Here is a 22926-nt window from a genome sequence, read left to right as displayed (position 1 = left end):
TACGGAAAAAATTCAGTATTATTATATTTATTTGTTTCCAAACTGTTAATTTCATTTAATCATGTGTTTCTGTGAGGGCCTCCAGCAGCTGAAGGAGGACAGGAAAGAACAAACATAATAAAACCAGATGGGCCAGGAAGATAGACACCTAGAGCCCGAGAAGTGACCTTTTCAGGAGAATACAGGGGGTCGTTTAGTAATAAAGTCCCATGCCCCCCTCCTGAGAGAAGCAGGAGGTAATTTAGGTTGTAAATGAAGGCCTTTTTGGCTTCTCAGGGACAAAGAATAGTTTGACCTGCCCTGGGGGGGGGGTAGAAACCATCCTAAACCAGTTAAAGATATGGGATATCTAGAAACTGGGTGGGAGGGGTTACAATGTCGGAGAACTGTATAAAATATCTATGTTTTGTTGAGTCTAACAGGCATTCTGTTTCTGCGGTTTGTGAAAAGAATCCTCAGAAGAATAAACCTTTTCTCTTTATTAGAATTTGCCTCCTGAAAGTTTTCTTACACTTTTGATGCTGTTTTTATTAACCTCTGAAAATTGCTATTACAATTGGTGTCAGAAGTGTCGGATCCTGTGCGGAATCTTCTTCTCCTGGTCCTGAGAACGGATTTGCCGGAAGTGCACAACCCCGGCAGCACCAGGCGGCCGGTCACATACCTCGACGGTTTGAAATAGAACTCAACAGGTTAAGGGAGAGAGAGCCAATACCCGCATTCAGCACCAAGGGAAGAACTCCCACCAGGATCAAAAAGAATCCGCGGCAATTACAGAAAAGCATCTCTGGGTAAGAAACGGCAAATTGTTTCATTGATGTTAAGTGTAATTTGATAATTGTGAGTGAACGTGAACCATATTGGCTGAATTTGTCTTTTTGGTACGAGCAGAGAAAGTTTTAAATAAAACTAGCTCTTAGGTGGACGGAAGTACCACAGTTGCTCGTTAAAGTGGAAGGAAGAGCCGCAGTGGACGGAAGCGCCACACAGTGAACGGAAGAGACACGACTGATTAATTGGTTTACTCAAAATCTTTAACTGTAACCTGAGAAAGTCTCGTTAAAATGGACGGAAGAACCTTTAACCTGATTAATTAGGTGAACCAGAATCAAATGAAAAAAAATTAAAAGTTGAACAAATATCAATCGAGCACTGGAAAGCGCTCACAGAAATTTTTTTGAGTAAACCATAATTAACAGAGCATATTTGCTAAAACCTGGAGATTTTGGGTAAGAAAGTCGGATCTTTCGAAGACGTTTGACAGATTAGTAGGACGCGCGTCAAAAGGAAAAATCCAAGAAAGGAGATTCAGCCAAAATGGGGTCACCTAACAGTAAATTAGACCATTTTTACACACCTATTTTCTGTCAAATGAGAAATAATTATGGAGGTAAATGTATGGTTGACAAACAAAAAAAATATCACGATTTCCCCGAGGCGGGAACCTTGAGTAAGATAAGACTTAATGTCGTAAAAGAATCAATAGAAAAGAACGAGGATATACAGAATGGTTGCTGCGTGTATTTTAAACATGTATGCAAGGGATGTGAACAAACTATAATGTTTTGGGTAGAAGAGGCTGACAGGCGAGAACGAAAACTGATACAAAAAGAACTAGTGGGTAACAGCGAGAAAGATGTGAAGAATGTTGTATGTGTGAAAACAGTTCCACTGGAACAGAATGCTACTAATGAACCGAATGTATGTGTTTCCCCACATGTGACCGAGATGGCAACGGCTCCGCTGCCTGCCTACAACACAAATCATTATCCCGTAGCAGAGATAACGGCCCTCAAGCTGGACCTTGATCTGGACCGCTCTCCACCACCCCTGAGAACCGTACAAGAACTGGAGCAGGACAGACAACAAATGGCACAACGAATGGCAGCCCAAGAACAACAACTCACAGAAGAGCACAAATTGAATTAACATTGACAGCCCAAAGAGCAGCGCAGGCAGAGGCAGAGGCAGATGCAAGAGCAGCGCGAGCGAAGGTAGAAGCCGCAGAACGAGTGGCAAAAAGACTAACAGAACAGCTTCGAGCACAACTACCAACACCGCCAGTACGGCAGGGGGAGACAGACTCCTCAGCACGGGCCGCGACAAGCAGCGAAGAAGACGAGGGAAGACCGGGACCAAGCGGGCAGCAAATGTTGACAAGATCACAAGTCAAGCCAGAAAAGGTCAGTTTTACAGCGGCAAAAGTCAAAATGTCGAATGTGACGGCTCCGATGGTTGAAGTTGCTGGCATGGACGGGCCAATACTAGTCTTCAGAGCCTGGACATTGTCTGATATGAAGGACGCTATGACACAGACCCACAAGACGCGGGTGAACAGTTTGCGAGTGAACTGCTTGCAATATGCAGAGAATTCAGCCCGACCACACAAGAATTGAAACGACTGCTGGCTGTGAAAATGGGGGCCGTGAAGTGGGGCAGAGTGGCCGGAAAGCTGGCAAAAACAGACGTGAGAAGGGTGCACGCAGACTGGGACCCTGAAAGCAACGGCTCATACAAGAAAGAAGTGGAAAATGTCTCCACCGCCATCAGTACAGCTTTTCCTCCGCGTGTGGACACTGAAAAAATCACATGCTGTGTCCAAGGAAAAGAGGAATCGGTAAGCAGCTAATATTTCAGACTTTTTGAGACATTTGCACAGTACAGTGGCTTACCTGAGCCAGCAGATAGGGGAACGAAAACAAGTACTTGGGAGAGTCATTTGATGGGATATTTTCCGCGAGGACTGAGACCTGAAGTCAAGAGAGGGACAAAGTCAAGTTATGTGGAGTGGAAGAACGGCCGTTTGACTTCAGCGCTGCAGCACGCTATACAACAACAACAACCTAACAAACCTGCGTTTTTACAATGGAACTGTTATGTTTGCTCGACAACTGCACACGCGCACCGAGACTGTACAAGATGCAGAGTGTGCAGGAAGGATGGACACTGGAGCAGCGCGTGTCCGAACATAAAGTCTGATTGAACCGAGAGGGGAGGAGAGCGGGACGGAGAGGGTTCAGCTCTGGGAAGTCAATCTCTGGCTACAGCAAAGGGAAGTGAAAATATTTTTACTAACACACACAAACACGACGCACACAAAAACACATACACTGATTTACTTTCTGCTACCTGCAATGAAGAATCTGCTTGCAAATCTTTGTGTGTTTTGAGAAATGTTGTGAATGATGAAATTTTTAGCAGTGTTTCCGATGAATGTTTGAAAATGTACAAAAGCACAGGGTTTTCCAAAATGCCAATTTATCCGATATTAGTCAATGGGGTAGTAATCGATTTTCTTGTGGATTCAGGAGCCTGTCAGTCCACGTTACGACCATGTGATTTACCATGTGTTCCGAAGTTAACCGGAAAAGTGTATGAAAGCACGTCAGCCTCGGGACATTTGATCTCTGACCGGTTAACAGAACCGTTAGAGTGCGAGACTCTGATGGCTCGTGATTTAATGTGCAAATTAAATTTGTCCCTCTGTGCTGATCCCTATGGGATCAATATTGAGGAAACACCACAAATTACTTGTTCTAAATTTGAGCCGAAATGGGCATATGAGTGGCAGGTAACAGATGTTGATTGGGCAGAGAAGATTTTGAAATTGGCAAAAAGTCGAACAAACCCAGTCAACACAGAGTTTATGACAAAGGATAAAATGCATTGTACATCACATGTCGTGACAGAGCGAGATTCAGACTTTGAAAAGATGTGGTTTAATTCTGTGGAGAATGAAAGTGTGAAATTTGACAAGATTTTCTGGAAAGAAAATGTGTGTGCGCTGTCTGCAGTGTTGAATGAGAGTCAGAAAGATTGTTATCTCATGACAGAGAACACGGTATGCCATTTATCTGTGTCAAAGACCATAAGCCAGCAGTGGAGAGATGTGGGCCTTTTTGTGAAAGAATGTTTATCAGCCACAGACTGGGTGAAAGTTGATTCACAGACAGCAGAGAGTGAGAGTGTGGGGGCATTTAAATCAAACTGTGACTTTGAGGTTGGGGTCCTGAGAAATGTGACTGCTATTGGGAGAAACGTGACAGCACAGGGGGATATTTCTGCTTCAGAAATTGATATTTCTTTGGCACAAATGTCACCGAAATTGTGGGCAAAAAAACAAATATGATGTGGGGCTTATAAAAGGATGTGAGCCAGTGGTAATCATACCAAAATCTGATTTCAGACCATGTAAAGCGCAATATCCCCTGAAACGTGAAGCATTAGAGGGCATAAAACCAGTGTTCGATGCTTTATTGAAGGAGGGAATAATTATACCATGCAATAATTCACCAGTACGCACACCAATTTTCCCTGTAAAAAAGATCAGAGATAAGGGTCAGCCAACAGAGTGGCGATTTGTGCAGGATTTACAGGCTGTAAATTCAGCTGTCATTGCCAGGGCAGCACGAGTGCCAAACCCTTATACTATTTTGTCACAAATTCCGCAAGATGCAACGTATTTCACTGTGGTGGATTTGGCTAATGCATTCTTTAGCGTCCCAGTGGAAGAGAAAAGCCAATTTTGGTTTGCGTTTGATTTCAATAATAGAGGCTATACATTTACGAGATTGTGTCAGGGATACTGTGAATCCCCAACTATTTATAACGAGGCCCTTCGGAGAAGTATTGAGCCTCTGACTTTGACGGCTGGAACGGCTTTATTACAATATTTGATGATTTATTAATTTGTGCCAAAGATAAAACTACCTGCATTTCTGACACTGTGACTCTCCTGAAGCATTTGGAGCAGGAGGGGCACAGAGTCAGTCTTTCAAAGCTGCAGTTTGTGAAACAGGAAGTGACATTCCTGGGGCATGTTATCAAACCTAATAGCAAAGCACTGGCTGAGTGTTATGCTTGAGTAAGGAATCAAACGAGGAGATGCGGATCCAAACGCAGTTGCACTTTATTGAGTGAACAACACAGGAAAAACACAAAGTAACAACCCACGATGGGGAAATGAAACATAAACTGAGTAAGCTGACCAAGGTAGACACGAACAGGGAACTCGGGAGGGAAAGATACACCGGGTTAACATCAAACAACGATCGACGAAGACTGAACAAAGACACGGGGTATAAATACACAAACATGGGAAAAGGGGCCAATGAAAGAACAGAACTCAAACAAGATAACAAGGTGATTAACAGAAACCAAAGGCAAATTAACAAGGGCAGGTGCAAACAATGAACAGTGAACACAAGACTATGGAGGTACAAGCGTGACAAAAGTGAAAACTAAGGAATACCAAAAGTGACAAAATCACAAACAAAGGGCAACAGAGGGACAAGACAGGGTAACCGTTACATAGCCCCCCACTAAGGATCGGATTCCAGACGATCCTTGATAACAAACAACAAAAGACAAAACTCCACAAGAACAACATGAAGGCACCAGGGGCAAACAGACAGTACAAGTGGGCACATGGGCAGACAGGCAGACCAGGGGGGTACACTGGGCAGGCAGGAAGTCCGGGGGGCACAGAGGGCAAGACAGGCAGGTCCGGGAGGTGCCAGGGGCAGATAGGAAGTCCGGGGGGGAAATGAGACAGTCCACGAGGGCACGAATGGAGATGAGAGTTAGGGGGCCAGGGAGGTATCGACCAGGCAGGGACAGGTTTGGGGAACCTGGGAGGAGGCCACTGGACGGGGACTGGGTCAGGAGGCCAGGAGAGAGGACTCAGGACGGGAACAGGGTCAGGAGGCCTGGGTGGAGGCCAAGGGACAGGGACTGGATCAGGGGGCCTGGGGAGAGGCCACGGGACTGGGGCTGGGCCAGGAGGTCTGGGGAGAAGCCACAGGACAGGGACTGGGTCAGGGGGCCTGGGAGGAGGCCACAGGACGGGAACAGGGTCAGAAGCCCCGGGAGGAGGCCACAAGACAGGGACCGGGTCAGGAGGCCTGGGAGGTGGTTGTGGGCCAAGGGCCGGTTCAGGGGACCTGGGAGGTGGCCATCGGACAGGGCCAGGTCCAGGAGGCCTGGGAGGCAACCTCAGGACAGGGGCAGGTCCCGGAGGCGGAGCTGAGAGGGGCTCTGGAGACGAAGCTGTGGGAGGTTCTGGAGGCCCAGGAGGCGGAGCCAAGGGAGGCGGACCCATGGAAAGCTCTGGAGGAGCAGGAGGCGGAGCTGGGGGAGGCTCTGGGAGCTCAGGAGGCGGAGCTGAGGGAGGCTCTGGGGGCTCAGGAGGCGGAGCTGAGGGAGGCTCAGGAGGCGGGGCTGAGGGAGGCTCTGGAGGCTCAGAGGAAGGCTCAGGAGACGGAGCAGAGGAAGGCCTAGGAGGTGGAGCAAAGGATGGCTCAGGAGGTGGAGCCGAGGGCGGTGGCGCCGTAGGCAGTTCTAGAGGCGGAGGCCTGGAAGGCTCCGGGGACGGAGCTGAGGAAGGCTCAGGAGACGGAGCCGAGGAAGGCTCTGGAGGCGGAGCCACAGGAGGCTCAGGGAGAAGAGCCCTAGGAGGCTCGGGAGGCAGAGCCGTAGGAGGCTCGGGAGGCAGAGCCGTAGGAGGCTCGGGAGGCAGAGCCGTAGGAGGCTCGGGAAGCTCTGAGGGCGGAGCCGTTGAAGGCTCGGGTGGCTCAAGAGGCGGAGCCCTGGAAGGCCCGAGAGGCGGAGCCCTGGAAGGCTCGAGAGGCTTGAGGGGCAGTGCCCTGGAAGGCTCGAGAGGCTTGAGGGGCGGAGCCCTGGGAGGCTCGAGAGGCAGAGCCCTGGTAGGCTCGAGGGGCTTGAGAGGTGGAGCTCTGGGAAGCTCGGAGGGCGGAGCTCTGGAAAGCTCGGGAGGCTCGAGAGACGGAGCCCTGGGAGGCTCGAGAGGCTTGAGAGGCGGAGCCCTGAGAGACTTGAGAGGCGGAGCCCTGGGAGGCTCGAGAGGCTTGAGGGGCGGAGCCCTGGTAGGCTCGAGAGGCTTGAGGGGCGGAGCCCTAGAAGGCTTGAGAGGCGGAGTCCTGGAAGACTCGGTAGGTGGGGCTCTGGAAAGCCCGGAAGGCGGAGCTCTGGAAAGCTCGGGAGGAGGAGCTCTGGAAAGCTCGGGAGGCGGAGCTCTGGAAAGCTCGGGAAACTCGGAAGGCGGAGCTCTGGAAAGCTCGGGAAACTCGGAAGGCGGAGCTCTGGAAAGCTCGGGAAACTCGGAAGGCGGAGCTCTGGTAAGCTCGGGAAACTCGGAAGGCGGAGCTCTGGAAAGCTCGGGAGGAGGAGTCCTAGAAGGCTCGAGAGACTTGGGAGGCGGAGCCCTGGAAGACTCGGGAGGAGGAGCCCTGGAAGGCTCGAGAGGTGCTGGCTCTAGGATGGGCACGACCACTGGCACTGGCTCTTGGACGGACATGGCTACTGGCACTGGCTCTTGGACGGTCATGGCTACTGGCACTGGCTCTTGGACGGTCACGGCCACTGGCGCTGGCTCTTGGACGGTCACGGCTACTGGCACTGGCTCTTGGACGGTCACGGCTACTGGCATTGGCTCTTGGACGGTCGAGGCTTCAGGCGCTGGCTCTTGGACGGTCGAGGCTTCTGGTGCTGGCTCTTGGACGGTCGAGGCTTCAGGCGCTGGCTCTTAGACGGTCGAGGATTCAGGCGCTGGCTCAGGGACGGTCGAGGCTACAGGCGCTGGCTCAGGGACGGTCGAGGCTACAGGCACTGGCTCATTGACGTTTGAGGCTACAGGCACTGGCTCATTGACGTTTGAGGCTAACGGCACTGGCTCGTTGACGTTTGAGGCTACAGGCACTGGCTCACTGACGTCTGAGGCTACAGGCACTGGCTCGGGGACGGTCGAGGGCTCAGGCTCGCTCACAGTGACATGCGTGGGCTTTAGCTCGCTCACAGTGACATGCGTGGGCTTTAGCTCGCTCACCGTGACATGCGTGGGCTCTGGCTCGCAGACCGGGGCTGGCGCGGGCCGGGAGGCGGAAGCCCGTCTTCTCTCCCTCCTCCGAGCAGACGCAGTGGGCCGCACTGGCTCATGGAAGGCGACTGGCGTGGAGACGGGCTCGCTGACAGGTGGGGCTGGCGCGACAGGAAGCGCCAAGGACGACTGGGGAGTCACCACAGTGGGAGGAGAGGTGGAATCCTCCTCGGCGAAGACCATGGTGTAGGGTGAGCCGCAGACCAGTAAGGTCGCCTCCAGGAAGTCGTGGAGAGTCCAACCAAGCGTTGCCGGCGGCAAACGCTCCCTGAGCGAACCGTGTAAAGTGTCCCTGAAGAAGACCACCAGGGCTGAGTCCGGGAAGTCTGTGAATTTTGCCAGCACGAGGAAGTCGCTGATGTGGTCTTCAACAGGGCGGCCCTCTTGTTTGAGGTTGAGCAACCGGCAGTTGGCCCGTATAACCGCTGGATCCATAGTCGGTCGATCGTTCTGTTATGCTTGAGTAAGGAATCAAACGAGGAGATGCGGATCCAAACGCAGTTGCACTTTATTGAGTGAACAACACAGGAAAAACACAAAGTAACAACCCACGATGGGGAAATGAAACATAAACTGAGTAAGCTGACCAAGGTAGACACGAACAGGGAACTCGGGAGGGAAAGATACACCGGGTTAACATCAAACAACGATCGACGAAGTCTGAACAGACACGGGGTATAAATACACAAACATGGGAAAAGGGGCCAATGAAAGAACAGAACTCAAACAAGATAACAAGGTGATTAACAGAAACCAAAGGCAAATTAACAAGGGCAGGTGCAAACAATGAACAGTGAACACAAGACTATGGAGGTACAAGCGTGACAAAAGTGAAAACTAAGGAATACCAAAAGTGACAAAATCACAAACAAAGGGCAACAGAGGGACAAGACAGGGTAACCGTTACACTGAGAAACGGGTGCGGGCCATTAAAGAGGTGCCAAAACCAGTTACAAAGAAACAAATGCTGTCATTCTTGGGGATGTGCGCTTACTGCCGTACGTTCATTCCTAATTATGCCATTTTTGAACAGCCCTTGCGAGCCCTAACGACAGGGAAAGGGCTGAGGTCATGTGACAAACTTGTTTGGACAAGTGAGGCTGAGAAAGCATTTGATAACATGAAAGTGCAATTGGCTATGGCTCCAACGTTAGGCCTTCCTGTCATAAACCGCCCGTTTGTACAGATGGTCGATGAAAAGAATAATTTTATGACTTCTGTTCTCTTGCAGACTCATGGTGACAGACTGTGACCTGTGGGTTATTTCTCAACAAAACTTGATCCGGTAGCTGCAGGACTTCCGCATTGCCTCAGGGCAGTGGCAGCAGCTGAGCTGGCTGTGATGGCCTCCAGAGAATTTGTAGGATATTCTGATTTAACTTTAATGGTACCACACGCAGTCTCCATGATTCTGCAAGAGCAGAGAACATCACATTTGTCTACAGCCCGATGGCTGAGGTATCATACAATTTTGTTGGACATGCCAAACATAACTGTCAAAAGATGCACAACTTTGAACCCTGCCACCCTCCTGCCCACACAGGAGGACGGCGAGGAACATCATTGTTGTCTATCAGCGCTCGAACAGGTGTGCACACCACGTCCAGACCTTCTAGACGTACCGTTAGATAATTGTGACAATGTCCTGTTTGTTGATGGATCTGCGTCAAAAGATCAACAAACGGGACAGAATAACGTAGGCTATGCTGTAACGACTGAATTTGAAACTATGAAATCTGGCAAATTACCATGTCATTACTCCGCACAGGCAGCTGAATTAGTCGCTTTGACTGAAGCATATAAACTGATGACTGATAAGTGTGTGACGATTTACACAGACTCGCGTTATGCTTTTGGAGTCACGCGTGACTTTGGTGCTTTGTGGAAGCACAGACAATTTTTAAAGTCAGACGGACGACCAATACTGAACGCTTCATTGGTATCTGACCTTTTAGAGGCCATTTTGCTACCAGGCAAGATTGCAATTTGCAAATGCGCAGTGCATACTAATAATAAAAGTTCCATATCAACAGGCAACGCCAGAGCTGATATGGCTGCGAAAGCAGCGGCAGCAAAGCAGACTGAAGCTCATAACAGTGGCGCCACTTGCGCACAAGTTCACATTAACCTTAACAATGACATTTCTCCTTGTTTACAGAGCATGCAGTCTTTTTCCACAGGAGCTGAGAAAAACAAATGGAAGGCGTCAGGCTGCAGCCTTGTTGATGGTGTATGGAGATCTGTCGATGGAAAGCCATGTTTGCCTAGCCATTTTTCCCCGCATTATGCTAAATTAATGCACGGGTTGGACCATGCATCAAAAGGAGGAATAATTATGCACATGAGAGAATTGTGGTTTACCAAAGGTTTCACAATATACGCTGAGAATTTTTGCAAAAGATGTGTGATCTGCACCACATATAACATTGCATGAGGCATTAAAACACCACTGGCAAGTCAGCCAGCCCCAGAGGGGCCATTTGAATATTTAATGATCGATTTCATTGAATTAACCCCGTGTGGGAAGCAAAAATATTGTTTGGTAATGGTAGACATGTGGTCGAAATGGGTCGAGGCCTTCCCAACCTCGAAACAAGACGCGGCAGCAGTAGCAGTTCCAGCCATATCGGAAGAGCAAGAGGAGGAGGAGCCCCAAGGACGACGACAAGCTCAACAATAAGCCTGAAAAGCCAGAACACCAAGTGCAGGTGCAAAGTCACTCAGGGGGAGTGGTGAGACCAGTGTGCAGACAGCAGCGACGAGCGGAGTAAAAATACGAGCTGCAGAGAGGAAGCTGGGAAAAGAAGACAGTTCCGATTGCACGATATATCAACAAAGACTGACAAGACTGTAAGCGTTTCAAAAAGTTATTCTCTGGCACAACACAGTTGCAGTACTGTACAAGATGGATCATTCAAAGCCAGACTGTCAGGAATGTGTGAACTTTGTAAGACTACATCCATTTTAACCTTGATATCAGTGACTATTTGTTTGATAAATTTGTGCTCCACTGAGGGCTTGAAAGTGTGACCTGCAAAAAACCACACCAACCGGACTGAAACATCTGTGCTGAACAGCACCATTAGACAACGTGATAAAAGAGACACATTCACGGAAGTGGAGCTGGTGAGAGGACTGCACGGAAGCATCATCACGATAGAGGAAGAATCAAGTTTGACTTTTAAGTGCAACCCATTCCAAAAGAACTGTCTCGGGTGCAATGGACATACTGAAGAACACGCACATTTCTATTTCTGCGAAAGCCCATGTAAGTGGACCGATGTAAAAGCATACGCTTATCACCACAAGACGGAATACGATGAAAGATTTCAGGTGCAAGCTGAAGATGAAATGACTAACAACAGATACGGGATGAGAGTAAAATTGAAACATGCAACACGTGCGGACCAAGGCAGGTATTACTGTGCCCTGGACTTGACTGAAACTGACTGGTATGAGACAATAGATATTATGGTAATCGAGGCAACCAGACCACGAACAGCAACGACGACGACACCTTTCTTGTCACCTGTGCCACCCGAGGTCGAACAGGCTACTGAGGAGGAACTGGCCTGGATGGGAAACGGAGACATAAGCAAAGGTCAAATAAATCCTGAAGTGCGGAAAGCCATGATGAAATGCCAAGGGAACAAAGCCTGCGCACTGGAAATGCTACAGAAAGAGGAACTGGAGATCAAAACGAGTTGCTGGATGTGTCTGCAAATATCTCATGCCTGGAAAGCTGTCCCTCCGACGACAACAACAATCAACGAAACTAAGTGTCTTATTCCTCAACAAATGACTGATGTGCTAAAAACTGTTGTGGACCTGGAAGAAGGAAGAACACCAACGAAACAGCCTGCTGACAACTGTGAACATATACAGCAGTACAACAACACTGACATAGCAATTCCACCTTTAAGAGTAACGCATGTCCAGGGTGACGTTTGCGTCTGTTTCAACAGACCAAGACTGTTAAGGACTGGATGGTCTGACTGCAGGATCAAAATCAACGTACATGACAGAACAATGGACAATTGTACAGCGGTCATCAACAACAAAGAAATCAACTTCACATGCCCATTCAACAAACCGAACGAAAGTTCACCAGCTGCGGTGTGGGTGTGTGGCGACAGAGCTTATCACCGTTTGCCTAAAAAAGACTGGTCAGGTTGCTGTTATCCAGCTTTAATGTTTTAACAATCATGTTGTTTTAACATTCCTGATTACAGTGATAACATAACCACTGGTGAAGAGCAGTGTGATGATTATGACAGCGATGACATATACACAGAGATGTGATAAACTCTCTCTTTGCCTTTCTGAGGAACATGAAAGGGATTTTCTAAACTTTGATTGTTTACATTTTGATAGTATTGATTTACTGGTTTTATTTACTGTTTCTTTTTATTTATTTATTTTTATTTTTATTTATTTTTTTTATTTTTTAGGTTGTTGAATAAACCGTGGGGTGATGAATTGATGTTTTTTTTTTTTTTTCCTACTAACGTGATCTATAAAAATGTATTTGCTTGCTAAGTAATTAAGGGCCTATCCTTACGAAAACAGCCTAAGTTTTTCCTTCTAAATGTTTTTAATAAAGTCCAAGTAAAATGATCAGCTATACGAAAATCAGACATGAAGGGTATAACTGTGATGTAAAGACTTGAATTAATTCTATTCTTAAGATTTAACAGTACAATGGGTTTGATTAAAATTAGAAAAACAAGGCTGAATTTTTTATATAGTTTATCAAGAGAAATGATAAAGAGGAGGAAACTGTTACGGAAAAAAATCAGTATTATTATATTTATTTGTTTCCAAACTGTTAATTTCATTTAATCATGTGTTTCTGTGAGGGCTTCCAGCAGCTGAAGGAGGACAGGAAAGAACAAACGTAATAAAACCAGATGGGCCAGGAAGATAGACACCTAGAGCCCGAGAAGTGACCTTTTCAGGAGAATACAGGGGGTTAATTTAGTAATAAAATGAAGTCCCATGCCCCCCTCCTGAGAGAAGCAGGAGGTAATTTAGGTCGTAAATGAAGGCCTTTTTGGCTTCTCAGGGACAAAGAATAGTTTGACCTGCCCTGGGGGGGTAGAAACCATCCCAAACCAGTTAAAGATATGGGATATCTAGAAACTGGGTGGGAGGGGTTACAATGTCGGAGAACTGTATAAAATATCTGTTTTGTTGAGTCTAACAGGCATTCTGTTTCGAAACTGGGTAGCTGCGGTTTGTGAAAAGAATCCTCAGAAGAATAAACCTTTTATTACAATTTGCCTCCTGAAAGTTTTCTTACACTTTTGATGCTGTTTTTATTAACCTCTGAAAATTGCTATTACACCTGGCCGTCGAATGTGAACCGTAATAAGGGTCGGTGGCATGGCAAAATGGAGACGTAGAAGTACGCGTCCTTCAGGTATACCACCGCGAACCAATCTAGCTGTCGAACGCAGGTAAGAATCTGTTTCTGCGTGAGTATTTTGAACGGGAGTTTGTGCAAAGCACAGTTGAGAACTCGCAAGTCCAAGATTGGTTGCAACCCGCCGTTTCTCTTGGGTATGATGAAGTAAGGGCTGTAGAAACCCTTCTTCATCTCGGCTGGAGGGACAGGCTCTTTCGCGTCCTTGAGGAGCAGAGTGGAAATCTCAGCTCGTAAGGCACTGGCTTGTTGGCCGCGCACTAGAGTGGAGTGAATACCTCTGAAACGAGGCGGGAACCGGGCAAACTGAATCGCGTAGCCGAGTCTGATGGTCCTGGTCAACCAGCATGACGGTTTGGGAAATGATAACCACGCATCCAAAATCTGTGCAAGGGGGACTATCGGAACGATCACATTTAATTGATTTACCAGAAATGCACAGCGTGCAAGGAGAGAACGCCAGCTGGAAATGCGCTGTGCGGATCCAACAGCCACGCTTCTCGCTGATAGAGGTAAGAAAACAGGAGTGATCAGCTGTTTGTAGTACAACCATTCGGCTCCGATGAAAAATTCTGACTGGCATTCGCTGCCCTGCTTCCCTTTATACCCGTATGTCCAGGGCGGGGAATGCAAATTCTGTCTGCCAACTTGACATTGGCCTTTTCTCAGGTTCAGAGGTACGATTCGGCATCCAAGAAGACCCCTTGTGTCACTTCCTTCGACACCACATCGAGAGAGTGACAGAAGGGGACTTGCATTTTACAATATATTCAAATAGAAAACTGTTCTTTTAAATTGTAAAAATAGTTCAAAATATCACTGTTTTTACTGTATTTTGGATCAAATAAATGCAGTCTTGGTGAGCAAAAGAGACATCTTTTAAAAGGTATTGTAGGTCTAAAATTAAGTAAAGTCTTTATTTAAAGAAAATATACAGTCAGATTACTTCTTTTAACTTAAAACTTGATTTTGATCATTAAGTCTCCTCACATTCATTCTCTTTCTGTCACATTCCTCAGTGATAGGCCCAGGGGAGGGTCTTTGTCTTCTCAGGTGTAAATCACCTCAATATTCATTATAGTTCACGCCTCCTCGCGTATAACATTTCAACACTAAAATTGTCTTACAAAAGTTAAATTAGTATATTGTTTTGTATGAATGAGTGATCAGGATGGTTTTCACATCATTTTGTAGCACAAATTCTAGGCTACAAGGTCCAGTTCTCAAAAGTCTTGTTGAAAAATGTTTAGTTTGTGTTATATGACCTTATTTCAATGACTTAAAATGTGGTTAAAAACCATGGATAAATGTTATTCTCTCAAAAATACAAACCTGAACACACATGTTGCTCACATATTATTGTAGCCCAGTTTGTGCTGGATACAGTGTTATCACACTTTAGCCATTAATGTGTTTTTAAGCAACTAAAAAAACCACAAATGTCAAGGCATGTCAAAACTTCTCCAGGGCCCAAAACACCCTCAGACCCCAGAGGGTTAAGAGCCCTCCAAAAAAAAAAAACAACAAAAAAAAAACAAAGATTCTATAATATAATAAAATACTTTTTTTTCTTATACATTACAATTTTTTAGCAATCCTATATTCAGGGGTGTATGCAGGATTTAATTTGAGGTTAAACCTAACCAAAAGGTACACACTTGTTTTTTAGGGGGACTGGGAGTATGCTCCCAGAAGATAATATTTTTTGCAAGAACAACACCAAAGTGTTTAATTCTGATGAAAAGAATTAAACGAAAACAAATGCTTTGAGAAAAGAATTTTGTTCAGTACAGTGTACTTGAACTAAAAAAGCAAGATGCGTTTTTAACAGTTGTGTACTTGAACTAAAAAAGCAAGATGCGTTTTTAACAGTTGAAGTTCTTTTTAATTTGACATGCCATCTAAGAAATGCAGCTCTCCTGTTAGAGAAGCTAAAATAAAACAGCAAAACTCAACACTTTGGTCAAAGAAATCAATCTAGCCCATGTTTACAATGGAAAAACAGTGCGAGCATATACAAAAACACATTTGTTGTGAACAGCCCTTATTATGAAGTTACCTCTTAAAACAAATTGCCTTTTGTTTCAATTGATTGTAGGTAAATAGCCACTTCATCCAGAGCTCTGTTCTTTATGTTTTTAAGTATCCCGCTACTGTTTTACTGAGAAACCACTCAAAATGACTCAGTAAAATGTGTAGGTTGAACGAATAGAATTGAATAATGAAACAATTTAAACAGTCTTTCTAACTCATTTGGCCAATTCATTGAAAAGAACAGACTCAAAATAATGATTAATTCATGAATTTGGCAAATATGGGACACACATCATGATTGCTGAAATATTCTCTGGGAAAATGATTCTCAGTTCAGTCAGAGAGCTCAAGGTAAGCACAGGGCACACGGTTGCTTGCAAAAAAACTTTATTCCCAAATTTTTTTTGCAATATTCAGATTTTTCACAAATTAGGAAAAGCTGAATACTTACTGCCTCTGCAGTAACAGTCCTGTTGTCCCAATGTCATTGCTACTTTCATTTAAACATTTAGCCCTTAAATGTCTTTGGGTGAGCGTTTACTAAAACCACAAATTTCAACAGTCTGTTTCAGTCAGAATAACTATGAAAATTAGCTAGCTTAGACAGAACTGCCTCATTATTCATATTCAGTATATTCTGCCATTGTGTTGACCTCATCAGGGCAGATGCTTTTGCGAAAAGACCAGCTAGCAGGAGGGTCGTGTGTATGCTATTTTCTTATATGCTTTTTGTTCTATGTAGAACTGTCCATAACTGTGCTTAGACTGTAGTTTTCCACTGTTGTACTGTCCTCTATGTGTGCTATCTGTGAAGACATCACGGGAGGTGTTTGTATGTAAGGGATGCTTGCATGAGACACCACTTAATAACCAGAAGCAGAAACCTCCAAGGCTCTTAAGGTCATTGCATACACATACACACAGAGTTACAAGCCACATATTATAAGTCATGCACACTCATAAGACACACACACGCACAGCTACAAGCCACACATGATGTATATGAATAGGCATAAAAACCTTGAAACTCTGCTCTTCTCTCACTTTCTCTCTTCTCTCACTAGCATTCTGTCTGTGAAGCTCAATAAAAACAAATACTTTTTTGTGCAACCCTGGCTCTGATGTGTCTTCTTACTTCTACCTAACGATTCTTAGATTCAACAGTCGTTTCAAAATGTTGTAGCATTAGTGGGTGGTTCTGAACTGTAATGAGAATGTACTGCTGTTCTTTAGAGGGTTTCCAACGGTGTCAGCACTTGGAAATGATCACTTCAATTTCTCTAAGAACCCTTTGAGCAGCACTTGGAATAAGCATGTCTAGACACCTGTAGAGCTAATGAGGGCTAATGTCTGCAGCAGTCAGCAGCTATCTCAGCACATAGAGACTGGGAGTGATAAAGTGCTACATACTGGTGATGAAAGCACTCATTTTATGTTAGCAGAAACAAGATTGTCATGACAATAATTTTTAACGACCAATGGCTTGAATTCAAGACAAGGTGGCAAGGAAAATCCAAACCCCCCCTTGGGCCCCTTGGAAAAGCAGTTTGCTTGCCTGATCAAAAAGCCTTTTGTGACCCTGTTGTAGCTGAGCACATAAGTGCCATCAAATAATTTAGTATTTGATATAGCATATACCCCTGGATAACAGATCATTATCATGTGATTTTAAGTTTTAGAGATAAGTAATTCAATTAAATTTAAAGTCAACATGAAAGTCAAAGTCAAAAGTAACTTGCTTAACACTTTTGAAATTAGTTTCCTTTTTGGCTGATGTCACCAAGCCCTCTAATGTTTCAACCACCTGTCATAACCCAGATGCAAAAGAACATCTCCAAGATGACTGTTTTAGAGCGTTTCATCTGGAAAGCATCACATTCTAATTAACATCTGATAAACATCTTTAAAAGAGCATATTTACAAACCATTTAAATTATAGACAAATTGCAGAGGAGCCAACAATCTAAAAATAACATCTTCCAGATGTAAAGACACACACATCAAATAGACATCAGTGTCATTTACCTGTGCTATCAGGGATAGAGAGCCATTTTTACCATCCAAACAGTCCCTCCTGAATACAATCATGCTCCACATTTTTTTCTCTATCTCTCTCTCTCTCAGTGAATATCCTGTTTAGTATGGAAATTTGTCACTTTAGGAAGGTAAATGGTTTAACGGTTGAAAATTGTCTATTGTCTGAAAATGTGGTATTATCTAACACTGAAAGTGTCTAATGGTGCGTTCAGACCAGAAGCATCGAGAGCATCAAATCAACCGTAAGTCATTCATTTTATATGGCAGCCAGCATCTCTGGGCGGCGAGAAGTGGCGCGTCCATGGCCGGCGCGGTTTGGGCGGTGTGGGCGTCAGAGTAAAGTTAAAGTGCAGGAAAATGATGGTAATGAGCTTTGACGCGATTCGGCGGCAACCTATTGGAATATAGAAGTGCTCCACTCTAGCGAAGTCTAGAGAGCACAAGTAAACTTTGTTTCCCACCAAACAATAGTTCTGAAGATAAAATGGAGGAGAAACGCTGATTTGACCATTACACTACACAACCAGGACCACAGTTATTATTACAAATGTATTTTATTTTGTTTATTTTGGTAACAAACAACCATAATTTTAATTATTTTCTGCCATCGATCGATTTCTTACTTTCACATTTAAAAGATTTCATGAGGATATACGCTACTTGTGATAAGTCGGCAATAAGATACTGGTCGACATGTCTGGGTGTTTTGCATCCCCTTTAAATATAGTTCACAAAACCAAGCATTCCAAACGAATGTTGCCGCCAGTTTCAACTATGTTAGAGTGTCCACGAATCTTCGATAGCATTGTTGGCAGGGCAGACAGAGCGAATTTTGATGTTCTCGCCACCTCTGGTCTGAATGCACGGTAAGAAGGTTTGATATGATCAGGTTAACTTGCGTAGGATGTGTTATCTTAGCACAAGCAGGTCAAGATAGTTAACCACAAACAAACTGAAAACACAGTCAAGGACAAATGTTGAAGTGGACCATTTTTAGTTTTGGAGTTTGTGGGTTCTTCCCCAGTCACTGTCCCCAGTGTCATGCAATGTCCTTTCCCCTCTGCAGAATCCTAGCCCCCTTCATTTGTTGAAAAACATAAGATAATATCATGATATCTCATTCTAAAGAATGAAAATAGCATTTCCGGTTATCATTATAAAGCATTGGTATTTACAGATAATAAAAAGTGGTAGTGTAGTAACTTGCAGAGGGAAGATGTTAAGCTATTAGGCTAATCGGCTAGCCCACTCTAAGCTAATTGTCTGGATTTAAAGCTAACAGACCTGGACTAAAAGACTCCAAGTTTGATTTCATGGGGTCTGTAAACTAAAATGCTAGGTTCAAAATTCTGTACCTACCACTCATTACTCACTATGGTCAAGTTTAAAAGAAATACTTTGAAAGTAGTTCAGCCTGTTTCCTATATTTTCCTATGTTACAGTGGTAGTGTTATAACTTGCAGAGGTTTTAGCTTGCATGCTTGTAGCTTGCAAGCTAACTTAATAAAAGATAGAACCATAAATATTTAGTTTGACTTTTAATAGCTTGAATAATATAAAATGCGACCAAATTGAATATATATTAAATGCCGGTTTTACATTTTAAGTTAATATAACATACATCATAAAACAATTTTGTGGGTTTCTAATCAGGCACTGAACTGAGAGCCCATTTAAAGTAATTGAACCCTCTATGGTATGCATTATGTTCTAACAATGGAATATATTTTGCCATTAGACTTTATGACATAAAACATCACACATAAAAAAGCAGAAATGTTTGAGGAAAAAAATGTTGGAAAAGATGGGGTTGAGGGGGCCATTACAAAAATGTTGATTACACTGCAAATTTGTTGTAAACTTGCCACAAATTCGCCACAGATAATTTTCGTATACAAATTAGCTTTGTGGCAAACTTGTCCATTGTTGCCAAAGGTTTGCTGGATGTTCACCACTACCGGTGAAGAGCTGCAGCGAATCACAAGCTCATTTGAATGTGAAAATAACAAGCAGCAAATTTAGAAATTTAGACTAGTTTAGATTTTTTTGTAAGGGTTTTTTGCAACACCTTGTTTGAACAAGGCCCAGGTGTGGCATATGTGCTGGTGTATATGCTGAAATTTACCTGTAGGTGGAGGTGTGATATGTGTGCAGGAGGCACTGACGCTGTTTGTGTATGTCTTGGGTGTAGGACTCAGAGGCACAGACAGGAAGTGATTGAGGTTCTCAGGATGTGTTTGACTCTGTGCCAGACATGGCAAACTGCGGCGCGATGACTTCAGTGTCTTCTCCTTCAAAATCTCACTGATACTAGTGTGCATACCTGCAGAGGGGGTGTTGAAAACAGAGATGAGGTTAATCCAAATCTGATCCAAATAGTCTGTAATGCAATAACAGTAAAACTCACTTATATTATCAACTGCAAAGGTTTCATGATCTCATGCAGGATAACCACTGTATTACATTTACAAAATGAAATAACACCTGTAGTCAATGTCAATTGTTATTGACTCACAAGGTCATCTAAGGATAAATGATTCACTAACTGCATTTCAAAACCACGCGTACCAAATGTAGTTGAATGGTTTCTTATGGTCACATAGGAACAGAAAAGACTGTTTTGGTATCATTGCAAAGTAACTATCTTTGAAAGGGCAACATCTTACTCATTTGTAGCCATTTATTTTTCTCCTTAAGCCCACTTATTATGTTTTAATTACCATTTCTACCCTCACTGGCACTTTGATTAAACAGGCTACTTTTGCTACAGTGTACATCTGTTATATGTATATGTAAATAATATACAATATAAGTGTCTGCTGTAATGTCCAAGCCAAGTCTCAAGTCTTTCAAGGCCAAGTCTAACTCTAAGTTCTTTATCTTGAGCCGGTGAGTTTAATAAACCCTGAATAATATTTGAAATATTAAAACTGATTATTTCTAAGGATTGTCTTGTTCATTTATTCAAACTTGTCTAATGTAGTACATAAGGTTTTACTTTAATACAGTAAACAATCAATAAACCATTCATTTCAAATTGTCATAGTATGTCATACTTTGCTCTGGGAATTCAGTGAAGCTTCAGACAGTGACCAACGACTGCATACACTCTAAGTATGGATGGGACAATATGGTTATTTCACGATTCAGTTTGATATTTGATATGAGGATTCAATATCATCATCAGTGACAAAGTTTGACATTTTTTTTAATGTTTGAGCAAATTGCATATTATAATTTCTCATCAATATAATGTTCAAAGCTTAAATAAGCATTATATGTTTCTCTATAACATCACAAACAAATAAGGCTTAAAAATAGATGGCTATATGTAACGGATCATTTGGAGTCAGCTGGTTCTTATCGCACAATAAACCTGACAGAGTGAACAGGACCCCGGAGTTAAACAGAGGACTCTCGTATCAGCTTGAAGGGGTTTATTTTGCGATAACAACCATCTGACTGTACATATCCTGCTTATTACATGGTTACTAACCAAATAAATAATACATGGACATATAATATTGATTTGTATAGAAATAGCGTAATCATGTGAAAAGAAAGAAATCGCTCAACAGCTGATTGTTGGTGTTTACTCTAATTACTTTAATTTATTATTCAGCCATATACAAGACTACTTACCAAATAAATACATAAATAAATGCACATGAAACACTGATTTAAGTTTAAATGTTTTTATCAGTTTACTTGTGAGAAGCAGGAGAGACGGCTCACAGAAACCTGATGAGCGGTCTGATACGTCTTAATCTCCAGATGTGCAGTTTGTACACACCATCTGACCGCTGGATGCCACCATTGACAGATCAGAATCAAGTATTCCAGAGAGCTGTGTAACAGTTGTAAGCCATAATGTATCATTTATATTTTAATAAAATGTTGAAATTTGTCATCTGTATTATAATCACATTCATATATTTTTTTTAAATATAAAAATATATGAGCTGATATGAGGAGGCACTGTATGAAATCATGTGTACAATTTACAAGTAAAAACACTGAGTTTCCAATTGTTTGTGTAACAAGCACTATAATGGTACTGTCACTTTAAGAGTTTAATGCACATCTCACTGACTGGCACAGGTGTTGTGGATCATTTATTAACCAGATGAAGCCTCTCCTATTTTTATTTTTTTTTAATCACAAATGTGCTATGTGTGATTAACTTTAATATTTGTTTACACTTTTTTATCTGACAATAAAGAACAGAACGGATTTTAAAGACACATTTTTCAAGTGGAATGCGGGATCTCATCTTTGATGCACAAACATTAAATGGAAGAAATGGTCCATTTTAATCTCAATCACTTTTCAACCAAACCAGGCGATTTTCCAGATATACCAGTTCTTACATTTCTAAAAGCTACAGTAAATTTAAGCACATTATGCACTTCAAGGACCTTGTGCGAACCCTGTAAACAGTGTAGAAAAAAAGCGCAGTAGGGTAAAATCAAGCAATAGAGATCATTATGATGTTTGACGGGTCACTTTGTTTATAATAACAAAGACACAAATATTTGTTTTCACAGCATGAAAGCCTGACTCAATGAGTTTTCAAATGTCTAATGAAGTTCGGTGTAATTGTGATAGCGTCTTTGTTCATCCCACTTGTTTTTCCTACAGAATTCCATTTAATGCTATTATATTAAAGATTTTTGAATCCAAACGTTATGATAAAGTTGAATGATGCCGTCATGTCAAAGCGAAGATTTCAATGAATGCACGAGTCGTTCTATTGTGTCGGTTCTTTTGAATCAGCCGTACCTACTAAAGAAAGAACCAATCTATGGGAAATGTAAACGCAGCATACACTCACCTAAAGGATTATTAGGAACACCTGTTCAATTTCTCATTAATGCAATTATCTAATCAACCAATCACATGGCAGTTGCTTCAATGCATTTAGGGGTGTGGTCCTGGTCAAGACAATCTTCTGAACTCCAAACTGAATGTCAGAATGGGAAAGAAAGGTGATTTAAGCAATTTTGAGAGTGGCATTGTTGTTGGTGCCAGACGGGCCGGTCTGAGTATTTCACAATCTGCTCAGTTAATGGGATTTTCACGCACAAACATTTCTAGGGTTTACAAAGAATGATGTGAAAAGGGAAAAACATCCAGTATGCGGCAGTCCTGTGGGCAAAAATGCCTTGTTGATGCTAGAGGTCAGAGGAGAATGGGCCGACTGATTCAAGCTGATAGAAGAGCAACTTTGCCTGAAATAACCACTCGTTACAACCGAGGTATGCAGCAAAGCATTTGTGAAGCCACAACATGCACAACCTTGAGGCGGATGGGCTACAACAGCAGAAGACCTCACCGGGTACCACTCATCTCCACTAAAAATAGGAAAAAGAGGCAACAATTTGCAAGAGCTCACCAAAATTGGACAGTTGAAGACTGGAAAAATGTTGCCTGGTCTGATGAGTCTCGATTTCTGTTGAGACATTCAGATGGTAGAGTCAGAATTTGGCGTAAACAGAATGAGAACATTGATCCATCATGCCTTGTTACCACTGTG

General features: G+C 43.5%; 1 protein-coding gene across 1 annotated transcript in view; it reads right to left on the bottom strand.

Moving 5' to 3' along the window:
- The window catches only part of LOC127640088 (anoctamin-3-like), a 217746-nt gene that overhangs the window by 160901 nt on the left and 33919 nt on the right, over positions 1-22926 (bottom strand). Inside the window, exon 2 of the mRNA XM_052122483.1 lies at positions 19516-19713. Coding sequence (XP_051978443.1) covers positions 19516-19713 — 198 coding nt within the window. The remainder of the gene's footprint in view (positions 1-19515; positions 19714-22926) is intronic.

This window comes from Xyrauchen texanus, chromosome 49 (assembly GCF_025860055.1).
Source record: "Xyrauchen texanus isolate HMW12.3.18 chromosome 49, RBS_HiC_50CHRs, whole genome shotgun sequence".
NCBI lineage: Eukaryota > Metazoa > Chordata > Actinopteri > Cypriniformes > Catostomidae > Xyrauchen > Xyrauchen texanus.
This window is presented reverse-complemented; position numbering and strand designations above follow the sequence as displayed.